Source organism: Triticum aestivum, chromosome 7D, assembly GCF_018294505.1.
Source record: "Triticum aestivum cultivar Chinese Spring chromosome 7D, IWGSC CS RefSeq v2.1, whole genome shotgun sequence".
NCBI lineage: Eukaryota > Viridiplantae > Streptophyta > Magnoliopsida > Poales > Poaceae > Triticum > Triticum aestivum.
The window spans coordinates 460,369,540-460,382,694 of record NC_057814.1 but is presented as its reverse complement, the minus strand read 5'-3'; the positions used below and the strand labels follow the sequence as shown (position 1 = coordinate 460,382,694).

General features: G+C 43.4%; 2 protein-coding genes and 1 long non-coding RNA gene across 14 annotated transcripts; 2 read left to right on the top strand and 1 right to left on the bottom strand.

Moving 5' to 3' along the window:
* Nucleotides 1-2,193: 2,193 nt before the first annotated feature.
* On the bottom strand, nucleotides 2,194-6,704 carry LOC123164341 (uncharacterized). Of its 12 annotated transcripts, XR_006482323.1 has the most exons (8): nucleotides 6,336-6,692; nucleotides 6,085-6,148; nucleotides 5,268-5,383; nucleotides 4,522-4,631; nucleotides 4,305-4,352; nucleotides 3,717-3,783; nucleotides 2,595-2,704; nucleotides 2,194-2,501 (listed from the first exon to the last, which is right to left on the bottom strand). XR_006482323.1 is itself a non-coding variant. In XM_044581770.1 (6 exons), exons 2-6 carry the CDS (start codon nucleotides 6,119-6,121, stop codon nucleotides 2,496-2,498), a joined length of 438 nt encoding a protein of 145 aa, XP_044437705.1. In that variant the 5' UTR covers nucleotides 6,122-6,148; nucleotides 6,336-6,648; the 3' UTR covers nucleotides 2,194-2,495. The 12 variants fall into 12 exon arrangements, 4 of the variants coding, with proteins under 4 accessions (XP_044437705.1, XP_044437702.1, XP_044437704.1 ...); XR_006482322.1 differs by having other exon boundaries at nucleotides 4,522-5,383; nucleotides 6,336-6,700; XR_006482321.1 differs by lacking the exon at nucleotides 4,522-4,631 and having other exon boundaries at nucleotides 6,336-6,660.
* Nucleotides 3,743-4,388, top strand: LOC123164343 (uncharacterized). Its single transcript, XR_006482326.1, has 3 exons — nucleotides 3,743-3,817; nucleotides 3,900-4,091; nucleotides 4,179-4,388. It is a non-coding gene; the product is annotated as an uncharacterized lncRNA (long non-coding RNA).
* A 4,217-nt stretch (nucleotides 6,705-10,921) lies between the features above and the next one.
* Nucleotides 10,922-12,723, top strand: LOC123166344 (scopoletin glucosyltransferase-like). The gene has a single exon (XM_044584131.1). It carries the CDS (start codon nucleotides 10,961-10,963, stop codon nucleotides 12,428-12,430), a length of 1,470 nt encoding a protein of 489 aa, XP_044440066.1. The 5' UTR covers nucleotides 10,922-10,960; the 3' UTR covers nucleotides 12,431-12,723.
* Nucleotides 12,724-13,155: the final 432 nt, after the last annotated feature.

The following is a 13,155-nucleotide window of genomic DNA, read 5'->3' as shown; positions in this document are numbered from 1 at the left end:
GGCCTTCATATTCGATATGGTAGAGTCGGAGAGCCCGATCCACCACTCAGGGGCGGAGCCAGGATGAAAACCGAGAGGGGGCAAAGATGTACACAATTTTTTTCCAGAAACATGTATACAAACTAGTGCCTAAATCTTTTAAAAATCAAGCGCACAAGCATACATATAGTCCATAAGAATCAAAATCATATATTTCTTTATAAGATAATGTCAGCACACACATAATTATGACAAGTTGATTGCCAAAAGTAAAAGTAAACCACCACTTAGGAAAGAATAAATTGTGAAACATGAATATGTCGATTTCTTTTGTTCCTACGTTCCTTTTTAGCCTTCAATTTGCGGGGAAAGGAAACATGTTTAAATATAGAAGGAATGTAAACATTGATAGATAAAAAAATAAGCTTGAGCACATTACCTCCTTCCGTTTCATCCAGCGACGATTTTTCCAAATCTCCTCATGCTATTTGACACTAAAATCTGTAAGTATCTTCCTTTTCGATGGATCCTGAGTAAGCTTGTTCAGATCAACTATTTCAGGCATATTACGCCATGGATTTTGCGAAAAATTGGTACATTAGCTTGCCTGTCAATATCAAATAGTTGAACGTTAAAAGACCAAATTTTACTATAGATTTTATTCTACTCCCAGATGCTCAAACTTATTGGTAGAAAGCTAGATTCAATCAATCTAATTAATAATTTGTACACTATAATTTATACACATGGATATTTGATACAGTTCGTTACCTTTTTTAACATGGAAATCAGGATACACTAGTAAGAGAACTAAACTTAGGGCTTACCTTGATTGAATGATTAACCAGTACAGCTTCTTCAGTGGGGATGGCGAGCCGGCCGGCCGGCGTGTGCAGCGCGGATCGAGGCTGATCGCCGGGGGGATGTCACGTATGCGCAGCCTACAGCCGCAGTCGGCGGCGCGGCGGCTTCGGCTGGTCAAGGCGGTCACACAGGCCATAAACGCGTGTGAAACTCCCGTAGATCTGAACGATGTACGTTTCTATTCCAGCGATTGAGAACCACCTTTTCTTAGGCGAATTAAGAACCACCTGACCGAATTGTATGCACGAGGCCTGATTGTATTCTCTCTAGACGGGCTGCTGGGCTTTGAACATACAGCAGAAAATAAAGAAGTGGGGGCAAATAACTTGGGCTTAGTAGGGGCAACGCCCCATATACTAGGCCTAGTATTAGTCGGCTCGAAAAACGAGTGGGGGCATTCGCCCCCACAAGCATGCACGTAGATTCGCCCCTGCCACCACTCTTTGGTTGATCATGCCAAGTGCCAAGTGGAAGTGTTGATGCTTTCGAGCTGGAGCCAATGTTTTATCATTTTCCAAAGTCTAGTAGTGTACCGGCATCTGAAGAGGAGGTGGTCGATGGAATCTTGCACACGCTTGCAAAGAGAACAAAACCCACAATTAGGCCACCCCTGGTTGGCCAAACGGTCAACAGTCCATACCCTGTTTTTCATGGCCAATCACGCGAAAAAATTGACCTTGGAAGGGGGCCAGGCCTTCCACACCACAAGCTTCATGGGTGAGCGGATGATGCAAAAAAAAATTAGGCCAAGTATGCAGATTTAGCAGTGTATATTCCGCTTTCTGTGTGTTTCCACACAACACTTCAAGCAATGGAGACTGTGAGCGGTACACGGCAGAATGGATTTTTTTTCTTTTCAGATTGACATGATTACAAAAATTTGCACATTCCGTGTGTTATAGAAAAATATATCTGATGCGTATGCAAGATTTAGCAAAGCCGATATTGACATCTTTAATTATGTTATCATCCCATTATATTACACATCTGATTTTGAGGTAATGAATCTCTGTACCAAAAAAATGATATAATGTGTGCTAGCTTCTTATCTAGTACTCCTTCCGTCCGAAATTACTTGTCGCATAAATGGATGAAAATGGATGTATCTAGAATTAAAATACATCTAGATACATTCATTTCTCCGACAAGTATTTTCAAATGAAGAGAGTAGCTGCGATCCTCTATGCTTCAAAGAAGGCAACGAGCAGAGACGGGAGCGGCTACGGATCAATCGACTAACCCAGAAAAGTGGTCAGTTGATTGGTACGAAACAAACGATGCAAAAGGAAACAAATGAAAACTGACTGAACCAGAATTAAGGTCAGTCGAAATCAGCCCAACAGGCAAACAGACTGAAGATTTTTTTAGGTGTGATTGAAGAAAATTATGTTATCTGTTTCTGCCTTTTGTTAAGCCCAAACGCAAAACCGGCCTGGACCCGCTAAGCAACCCACTCTGCTCAAAACAAAACGATCCACCTAACACTGAGATCACTAGGTCTTCTTCCATCCTATTTCTTCCCCGACCTCCTACCTCCCAGCCGCCGCCACGGACGCTGCTGGTGACCTCAGTTTTTGTTGCATTCGTGTCACCTCTATGTAGATCTTGTCCTAAAATTTCCTCCTTAGAAACAGATTCTTCTCCGATCGCCCTTATTTCTACAACACCAGAACAATAAAAAATGGATGAGTGTTCATCGCATTCCCAAATCGCAGATCTGTCTAAAGGAAAAGCAAAAAAGAGAAAGAAACCTGGAGAACAAGCTGCTTCTGGTAATTGCAAGGTAAATGACAATCTGACCACACACCCCCTTTTCCTTTAATTATAGGGTCCATATTCCTGTTGTATCTCATGTGTTGACCTGACAATACCATGAAACCACAACATTAGGTTCACTGAAATAATCAGATGCATTATAATGTTTCATGAAGAAAGAACTTACTGGAATGTACTTGAAAAACAAACTGAACTTGCAAGGACATAAAGGAAAATTTGCACAGATACATATAAAGCAACATTACATTTCGACCTAGGAACTAGAAGCAGTTTGAACTACAGTTTATGCAAAACAGCTCCCAGATATCAGAAAGTAGCACAATTATAATCTAGCATTTTCACTAGGTGGTTGAACTACAGTTTATGCGAAATACCTCACAGAAATCAGAAACTACACAATTAGAACCTAGCATTTTCACCAGGTGGTTCAACTAGAGTTTATGCAGAACACCTCCCAGAAATCAGAAAGTACACATTTAGAACCTAGCATTTTCACCAGGTGGTTGAACTACAGTTTATGCAGAACACCTCCCAGAAATCAGAAAGTACACATTTAGAACCTAGCATTTTAAACCTAGGAATTAGAAGCAACATAAAAGAGCATTGGTAAAACTATGGTATCATGCTACAACATGGAAGCCTAAAAGAAGTTGTCATACTTTAGATATGAAACATCTGCATATGAAACATATGTATATGAAAGTTCTCATAATTTACGAGCAAGCAATAGAGGTTGAACTTATTTTTGACAGCTCCAGGAACATGCTCATGAACAATATTGAATTTGCATTTTCAGGCACGTAAATTTGCACAAGATAATCGACAACAAAGACAGACAATATGGATATACAACAAGATAACACGGTAAGCAAAATAAAAGGTTAAAAATTTACTAGCTGGCATTTCTTTCCAATCTGGCATTTTCAAGCAAAAAAAGAATACAAATAAATTTGTTTAAAAAAATGTGCAGGTGCTGAAAAATTCAGATGAAGTGGATGAACATGTACAGTTGGTTAGAAATTAAATTAATGTAACTCATGAGGTTAGTTTATTATATTTCAAATTTTTATATAATTATATGAACCGAAGAAACTAACCTCTGTTGAAACTTTCATTATAGGGCGCACTACTTGGACAAAGCTATGGGGTACAAGAACAGCAACACTACACAAGAAAACTCCAAGAATTAAGTAAAGAGGTGAAGTATAGTAAACCAAAATGCACAAAATCAAACAAAAATGGATACACGGTATTGAAACATTTCTGAATTATTCATGCAGGAATTATTAGACGTTCAGTATGGAAAGCAAAGTTCTCAAATGATTAGTGAGCTTCTAGCACCTCAAGGAGCCGTACAATCGTACACAGAACTCATGCAACAGATGACTGTGGTGAGTCATCCTCAGAGTGACAACATGGCAATCCCTATAACAAGTTTCACTTCGCTATTGACAACAAGCATAAATGCTTAGGTATGTGCTATTGCTAAAACCTATATTGTACAAGTTGCAATAAGTTAAATATTATAGTACAACTTCCTGACATGAATTAATTTGTAGCATCAAAATCCAATTACAAGCACCCAACGGGTTGAAGAAGAAGAAGATGATGAAGGAGATGAAGCACATGACTATAATTCTGAATGCAACAGTGATGAAAATGAAACTGATCCAAACGAAGATTACCTAGAATTCAGTAGTGAACAGAATGAAAGTGATGCAGAGGAAGATTACCTGGAACAAAATACAGTGAGTTGTGGTCATTTCGGTGGAAATCATGAGCGTTCAGAATTGCAGCTATTAGAGCAGAGTTGGAACAATTTTGATACAGTTGTTGAGCAAGACTTGTTGACCACTCAAAAATAAGAATTAGCACAAAGCAATCGGGGAGAACTGCAAGGACCTGATCATGCAGAAACAACAGATTCAAATGGCACAAGTAGGAGTGATGAATCAGAGTTTGAAACAGAGCAACAAAAAGATGGGGAAATCTCTCACATTGCAGGGCATGCACTGGATAAAAACAAGAACAAATCAACAAATTTGTTATAAGCATAACTAATCTTGAATGAATTGATCAATAGTGAATTTTAAAAAACAGTACAGCTATAACTACAACAAACACATACTTCAAAAATTCAAAAAATAAATAAATAATTGCAGGTTCATGATACTAAGCCTGCACACATTTTACAACAGCAACATTAATATTTAATAGAGAACAAAGATAAATATGTGCAAAGTATTTCAACCTACGCAAAATTTTAACTGTACTAACATGCAATCATCAATATCAACTGGAACCTAGTTCATAAACCTAATTCGTACAATTCAAAGACTGTTATTAAAAAGTTGCATGTTCATGATACTAAACTTGCGCACAGTTCATAACATCAACTTTCATATGAACCTTCATGATATATACAAGAAAAATCAAAGATTAAAATGCAGACTACCTCACTGTATGAGACATGAAAACATGCACACAGCGATACTTGCATGAGTTGATCATAGCACACAGGGACAACATGAAAAGGTACATAGGTTTCATATCAGCAATCAAGGAAAGCAATACCTAAGTAAACACATACACACATACTGATAAATAAAAAGAAGAGATAAATATAAGAAAAGATAAAGACAACTCACCATCCTTCTGAAGCAATCCTCGTCAACGACAACATCGAAAACTTCAGGGACTTCATCCGCTCGCAGAAATGGTACGCAAGGAGCACCTGGACAACGACAAACAGGGCAAACCATGCCTACACAATAAAAAAGAAACACATGGTAAATAAAAAGGATTTTTTTATGTAATTACCCAGCAGGGCATAAAACAAGTTGAACAACCTACATTAACTATAAAAATATAAAAGCTTACAATCTAACTATCTCAAAGAAATGAATTCCTAGTCTAGATGGGTAACTTAAAAGAAGATAAATTACATAAAGAACCTCCATAATCTTGACTAAATCTGAACAAATTGCATCTCTATGTATCTAAACTTGCACAGATACCTCAAAAAAGCAAAAGTGTATCAACACCATGGACATATACGAAAAATGCAATACACCTAAAAACATCAATTGGACTCAATAGTGACCAGACACACACTTAATATAACATAAAACATAATAAACTGACTATCAAACATAAAATAGGCATAAAGTAAATAGAATCAAACCTAAAAGGTTTATTAGAAAGCAGATTTATTAGAAAGCAGATGACCTAGAATCCGCATCAGAATAACAATATGCACAAAAAGGATTGAATCTTTAGAGACATACAAGACTCACTGAATCAACCTGTTCAAACCCTAAAACCAAACAGTAAAACAAATCACTGCACATCAAACACAAAAAACAAGAAAACCCTAAGTAAAGCATAAAAAACAAAAAAACTAACAGGACTCCTCTAACTAGTACAAGAAACAATACAATAATAAGATTCAATAAGGAAGAATACCTGAAAAAGAGGAGATGGAGCAACGGCAATCCGTCATCAACGAAACTCCCCCGATTGGTAAATCCTGCAAACACCATAGTGAACCATAGAGAAGCACCTTAGTAAGCACAAACAAAGTGAAAATGAGCAGATCTAGCAGAAACAAAAAGCAAAAGAAGTAGTATTCGCAGAGGGAGCAGATCCAGCAAAAACAAAAAGCAAAAGAAGAAGTATTCGCAGAGGGAGCAGATCTAGCAAGAAACTCCACGAACCCTAGCTTGGGGCAGGAAGAGGAGAAGACAGAGACCAAGAGAGACTGGGGCGGAGAGGGGGAGGGGGAAGTGACTGACAGAAACCAAGGAGGAAGGGGTAAGACGAGAAGAACAGCGACGGTCTGCGTTCCATCCAAACGGGTCGGGCAGCTTAACGGGCGCCCCGCGAGGAGCACGAGCCGAGCAGAAATCGATTTGACTGACGGGTTAGTCGATACTACTTGGCCCAAATCTAAAACGGGAATAAACTGAAATATGACGCATCCCATAGCACTATCCAACGGACAAGAAATTGACTGACGCAAAAGTGAAAACTCAGCTGACTGAAAAGTAGCTAAATTGAGCAGAGACAGCCACATAGGGGGGCTAAAGAGTCGCCATAGCCTACAGGGATTTGATGTCACAACACAGATGCAATTAATCAATGGAAAACACTCCTTTTAAATCGACTGATCCCACGTCTCCTTCAAGCCGCCTCATGCGCCTTCCACGTGTCCTTTATGGGACCCACGTTGCTCTTAGCCTCTTCCTGCTTCCTCTGGTCGAAACATCTCGACCACACACGCATCTCATTCCCTTCGTCATCCATTGCCGTTGCAATCCGCCGTTGCCTTGCACCGCAGCTCCCGTCGCCGTCGAGCTGCATCGCAGCACCCGCCGTAGGCGACGGCGCTGCACCGCGCACATCCCGTGCTGCATTTCGCGCTGCGTCGCACCACCTGTCTCCGGCAACGTTTCTTCGGAGCATCCTCCATGGCCGCCGGTGCTGCATCGCAGCTTTCGCCGTCGTCGCGCGCTGTCTGGGAGTTTCTGCCATGGACGTCGTGCTGCGTCGCAGCACCCATCGCTGCCAACGTTGCACCGCAGCATCCGCCATGGCCGGCGCTGCATATTAGATTCTCAACTTCCGCCATCTTCACCATGCGCTACGTCGCAGCACCCGTCGCTGCCAATGGAGCTTCGCCGGTCGGTCGTCGGCGTTGCAATGAAGCTCCGTCGAGGCCGTCGAATGCTTCAATGGAGCTTCGCCGGAGGGCCACCAGTGCTACAATGGAGTTTCGCCGGTGGCGGTGCTGCCATGAGCGGTGGCGGTGCTGCAGGGGAGGCACCGAGGGTGTTGCAAGGGGCCGGCTCCCCGGCCGCCCGCGGCGGTGGTTCTGGTGCCGGCGGTAGCGGCGTTGCTACAAGGCTGAACATGGCACTGCGAGCCTGGTTGGGATGTCTTGCCGGAGCTCGCCGCCGTAGCCAGGGCTCCCGTGTGTGTGGAAGAGGATCAAGAGCGTGGGGAATTTTTGCCACAGGAGGAGGACGAAGCTGCGGCATGCGCTGTGTAAGAAAGACCAATCCAACGTCTGTGGGGATCGAACGGCTGACGAGCCGACTGATTTTCTCCTGAAATCAGTCGTCTTATGCCTAGCAGCGCCCTTAATCAATAGGCTGTGTGCACAAATACAGTTGGTTTTTCTTTTCATGTCCGGATGCTCCCGGCTCGGTTTTGGATGTAACCACACGTATCTCCTCTATCCATTGAGCAACTTGTTCGTTGACATTCGTGTTGTTTTGTCCTGGTGTGGCATTAGAAAAAAAAAATATCAGTGTGCCATGTCGCTTCTTAAACTGTTAGTTGAATGTTGAACAACATAAGTAACCCTTTCGTAAGATATTTCACAGTCCTGTATTTTTTTTTGCCAACATACTTATGTAAGATGAGTTTGTAATTAAAATAGTGGATTTTGCGCTACCAGCTCGCTTCCACCTTTTACTTTAAGAAAATTTAAAAGGTGTTCGGGTAAGCTTCAAAAAATAATGAAAATTTGCAGTCATGTACCTATGGTCCTATAGTATGTGCCTCCAAATTTCTGTGGAAAAATATATTTCCTCCGTCCCAAAATAAGTGACTCAACTTTGTACTAACTTGGCACAAAGTTGAGTCACTTATTTTGGGATGAAGGTAGTATTTGTATGCGTTTTTCACAATAAAAGACTATTACTTAGATAGAATAATAAATTTTTTTGTTGAAAATACAAAAGTGAATCACCACACATACCCACATGAATAGGAAAATCAGGGAAACTAATAGAAAAATTAAAAAAAATCTGAATTTTGGGGGTACCAAACTTGGTCAACCATTCTACTCACGTGTGATGTTTCGTGACGGAATGACACTCGTGGTATTCTTAGTAAAGAAAATACAACTGGGATCTTACTATTCATTCAAACCGTGCTTTTTTAGCTTCAATGTTGTCATTTTTTCCAGAATACCGTGGACGCCATTTTTCGTGAAACTTCATATGCGAGTATACCGATGGATTACATATGTTACCAAAAAAACAGATTTTCTTAATTTTCCGTAGTTCTTTTTAATTTGCTAGTCATAAGGGGTTCCCATAGAACCATGTTCCAAAAGTCCAAGTCCCTTTTGGTGGACATTTTTAGATAGGGGAATGGAATGCACGTCTTTTGCACCACAAATGAAGTTTACATACAATACTTGGTCACGTGCACGTGTGAATTTTTAGGAAATTTGTCAAGCAACATAAAGATTGTTCTATCTATAACTACCATGAAAAATCTGTGCCAAGATTTCCTCCGTGAATTGTACAACTTCCCCCCTTGCATACTTGTTATGCTAACTAGAGAATACCCCACGCATTGCTGCAGCAATCTACCGCAATATATTTCATTGATTTGATTGCATGAAACATGCATAGTTGAGTTAACAATATATGAACTAAAACTAAATATTATATATTATATTTGATTATTGTGTAGTCAAAAAATATTTGTACATAAGTGACATAATATAATGAAAAACTTTTGTGCATGCATGTTGAGTGGACCTTTGATAAGGTGGCATGTGTGTTGAGATTAGATGTGTGCACGGGATCAACTAATAATGAAAACTTTTTTCTCATGCATGTTATGGTGGGCCTTTGATTAGGTGACATGTGTGCATGTTAAGATAATAGAGGTAGTGGAGATGAACTATTTGGGTATAGTAGATGATACCCCGCGTGTTGCGGCGGGAATATGTTGCAATATATTTCAATAAGATTTGGTTATATGAAACACCTGAATTAATAATATATGAAAAAACAAAAAATACATATTATAAATTGCATTGGATTTTTGTGTAGTTGAAAATATTTATTGAATATAGATAGTAGTATAATCATTGAAATTTTTCCCATGCATGTTGGGTGGGTCTTTGATGAAGTGACATGTGTGCATGTTAAAATAAAATAGAATTAGTGAAGATCTACTAATAATGAAAAAATAATTCTCATGCATGTTGTGATGGGCCTTTGATGATGCGGCATCGGTGCATGTTAAGATAATAGAAGTACTGGGGATAAACTATTTAGGTGTATAGGATAAGACTACTAGTCTTTGCCATTATTTTTACGGATCCAAAATGGAGACATTTTGGAAAAATAATTTGCTACATATACATGTTTATGGCAAAAAATAATGAAAAGTGTTAGCATCCCCCAAGTATATATATGTTTCTGAAATATACTATGTTGTGCTTACTTGAAAGGGGGCAGTATTTTTTGAAGTGGGAGTTTTGCTACTTAAATATCATTAGCCAAACTGCAAAAAGATTATATAGGCGAGGTTAAACACAAGAAGAAATAGTCACACGAAGACGTGGTGACCACCTTACAATCGGGGTTTTAGCAGCCGATAGGCCCAAAGAGTCAAGTTACTAACTATATTTTTAACATTTATTATAGGCGTCAGTCCAAATCGAGAAATTGGGTGTATTGCAAACATATGCACTCAAGAATTGGTGTGAGTTTGGCAGCGTGAGCAGACATCGATCATCCTGGCCTAGGTGTCTGTCTCTCATGAGGTGCCAGGCGATGATCTTTGCTCAGCTTTGGACAATAGAGCCAGTTGAAGCATTTTGATTCTCGCGAAGATGGCCGTTCAGTTGCATATACCCCAAATTATACTTCAGTGGTCCGTTTGTATCATTTTTCAACTTTGTGTATGAATCTGTACCCACCACGCAAATTCATGTATTGTAGGTGTATAATTAACTCCTACGTGAAAGGTGTACGCAAAGAGAAGTGCATTGTCTCATCATGCACACTTGCACAGAGCCATGAAAAGAAGCAATGGGTAGGGTGGCAGGAAGAAACTGGCCCCATGCGAACTGAAATTGACTCTATTGCAACACTAGTACTCTGGTAATGAAGCATTGCTATTCGATAACGACGTTGCTATTGCCATAACGAACCGGTAGCACTCTGGCAATGAACCGTTGCTGTTACGCGATTTCTGAAAATTTGAGATAGCTGGATAGACAGGTGCGCTCAACCTTAACTTTCCGACCTCTAAGACGCTGTATATTGACAAGATTGTATAATTGAATTCAGACCACCTGACAAGTGTATGCACCGAAACTGAACTTGGAAAAATAAAGTGTCTGCAATAATACAGATATCATTTCCAGAAGAGCATTGATTCCGCATATCTAAAAATATATAGTAGTATAGCACAAAAGGATACAGACGATCCGAGCATTGTGTTTCTCTTATATATAGGAGCTCAACACCTCACCATAGACTTCACCCTTCACAAGTCAGAACCAAACCATACGCGGCAACGCCCTGCCATGGCCATCACCGCCACCACCGACGGTGCCGCTGCGCCCACCCATGCCGCGAACGGCACGGGCAACCAGGCCGGCCGCGACCACGTGGTCGTGTTCCCGTTCATGGCCAAGGGCCACACCCTCCCACTGCTTCACTTCGCCACGGCGCTCACCGAGCACCAAAAGAACCTCCGCATCACCGTGGTCGTCACGCCCGCCAACCTCGCCTTCGCCCGCAGCCGCCTCCCGGCGTCGGTGCGCCTCGCCGTTCTCCCGTTCCCGTCGCTGCCGCCGCTACCATCCGGCGTGGAGTCCACGGACACCCTGCCTGGCCCGGACCTCTACCCGACGTTCCTGCGCGCCACGGCGCTCCTGCGGGAGCCCTTCGCGGAGCTCATGGCGTCGCTCCCGGCCCCGCCGCTCGTGCTCGTCTCCGACTTCTTCCTCGGGTTCACGCACCGCGTCGCGGCCGACGCAGGCGTCCGCCGCATCGTGTTCCACGGCATGTCCTGCTTCTCGATGGCAGCCTGCAAGTCGCTCATCACGAGCCCGCCGCCGTCCGGCGCCAGTTTCCACTTGTCCCGTATGCCGGAACACGTAAGGATCACGGCGGCGGATGTCCCGGACACGATCGCCAAGATCAGGGACGCCGAGGATCCAGTGACTCGGTTCCTTATCGATGACATCGGCGAGTCCGACGCGCGCAGCTGGGGCGTCCTGGTCAACAGCTTCGCCATGTTGGATGAGGACTACGTATCGGCCTTCATCTCGTTCTACCAGCCGGACGCGCGAGCCTGGCTGGTAGGCCCTCTGTTTCTCGCCGCCGGCGACGTGCCGGAGCGCGTGGGGGAGCAGGACCCCGAGGGGTGCCTCGCCTGGCTCGACGAGATGGCGGAGCGGTCGGAGTCGGTGATCTACGTGTCGTTCGGCACGCAGGCCCATGTCTCCGACGAGCAGCTCGACGAGCTGGCGCGCGGGCTGGTGCAGTCCGGCCACCCCTTCCTCTGGGCCGTCCGGTCCGGCACGTGGTCGCCGCCGGTGGACGCGGGGCCGCACGGAAGGATCGTCCGCGGGTGGATCCCCCAGAGGAGTGTGCTAGCTCACCCCGCGGTGGGAGGGTTCGTGAGCCACTGCGGGTGGAACTCGGTGATGGAGAGCCTGGCGGCGGGGAAGCCCGTCCTGGCGTGGCCACAGATGGCCGAGCAGCACCTGAACGCGCACCACGTCACGCACATCATCGGCGCCGGGGTCAGGATAACGGCCGCCGGAGGCGTGGGAGCCGTGGTGGACAGGGCGGAGGTGGAGCGCAAGGTAAGGAGGCTGATGGACGCCGGCGACGCGGACGGGCAGAAAATGCGAGCGAAAGCGGCCTGGGCTCAGAAGGCGGCGAGGTCAGCGGTGAGCGACGGTGGCACCTCACGTGTCGCGTTGCTGAAGCTGGTGGTTGAGCTGCAGGGGACCTACTGTGACGTCATCAAGGATCACTCGTAATCAAATCAATTGGCGGTGACGGGACGATACGGACGCGCATGATTGCGGAAATAACTTCAGCTCCTGTGTATGTGCGGTTGTGCACCGAGGTGCAAGTGCGTATTCTGTTGTGTGATATGCCGCGTACTCCTCCATTAATTCTGTAGCCTCGTGACCGTGCACTTCCTCAAGCTGCCTGACATTTGCTTTATTTCAGCTAGGAAAAAAAGTCTAAAATAAACCTTGAACTTGTAGACGAAAGCTAAATCGAACCCCAAACTTCAAATTCCGGAAATCAGCACACCGAACTCTCAGATCCCGGTCTATTTCCAACTTTGAGTGAGTTTCCAAACAGGGATTGTCGACGTGGCATGTTAAATCCCGGGATTGTTGGATGTGCACTCAACTGGGCCGGCCCATCAGGCACGAAGGGAGTTTTTTTTATTTTCCTTAAGGCGCGCGACGTAAAAAGTCTTCTGTTCATTAAAGCGCCAAGTAACAAAAACGTCTCGGGCTGAATCGAACTTGGGACCTGGCTGAATTGAGCTCATACCGCTAGCCAAAAATACGCACAACTAATATAATAAAGGCCCGATGTATTTAAGAAAACATAAACAATTTTGGAAATGTCCGGACATTTTATAAAGTGGGAGCACTTTTTGAAAATCCTGAATACTTTAAGAAAACAACAATTTTTTTAAAAAGCAATCAATTTTGAAAAAGCAAACACTTTTTGAAACATAAAT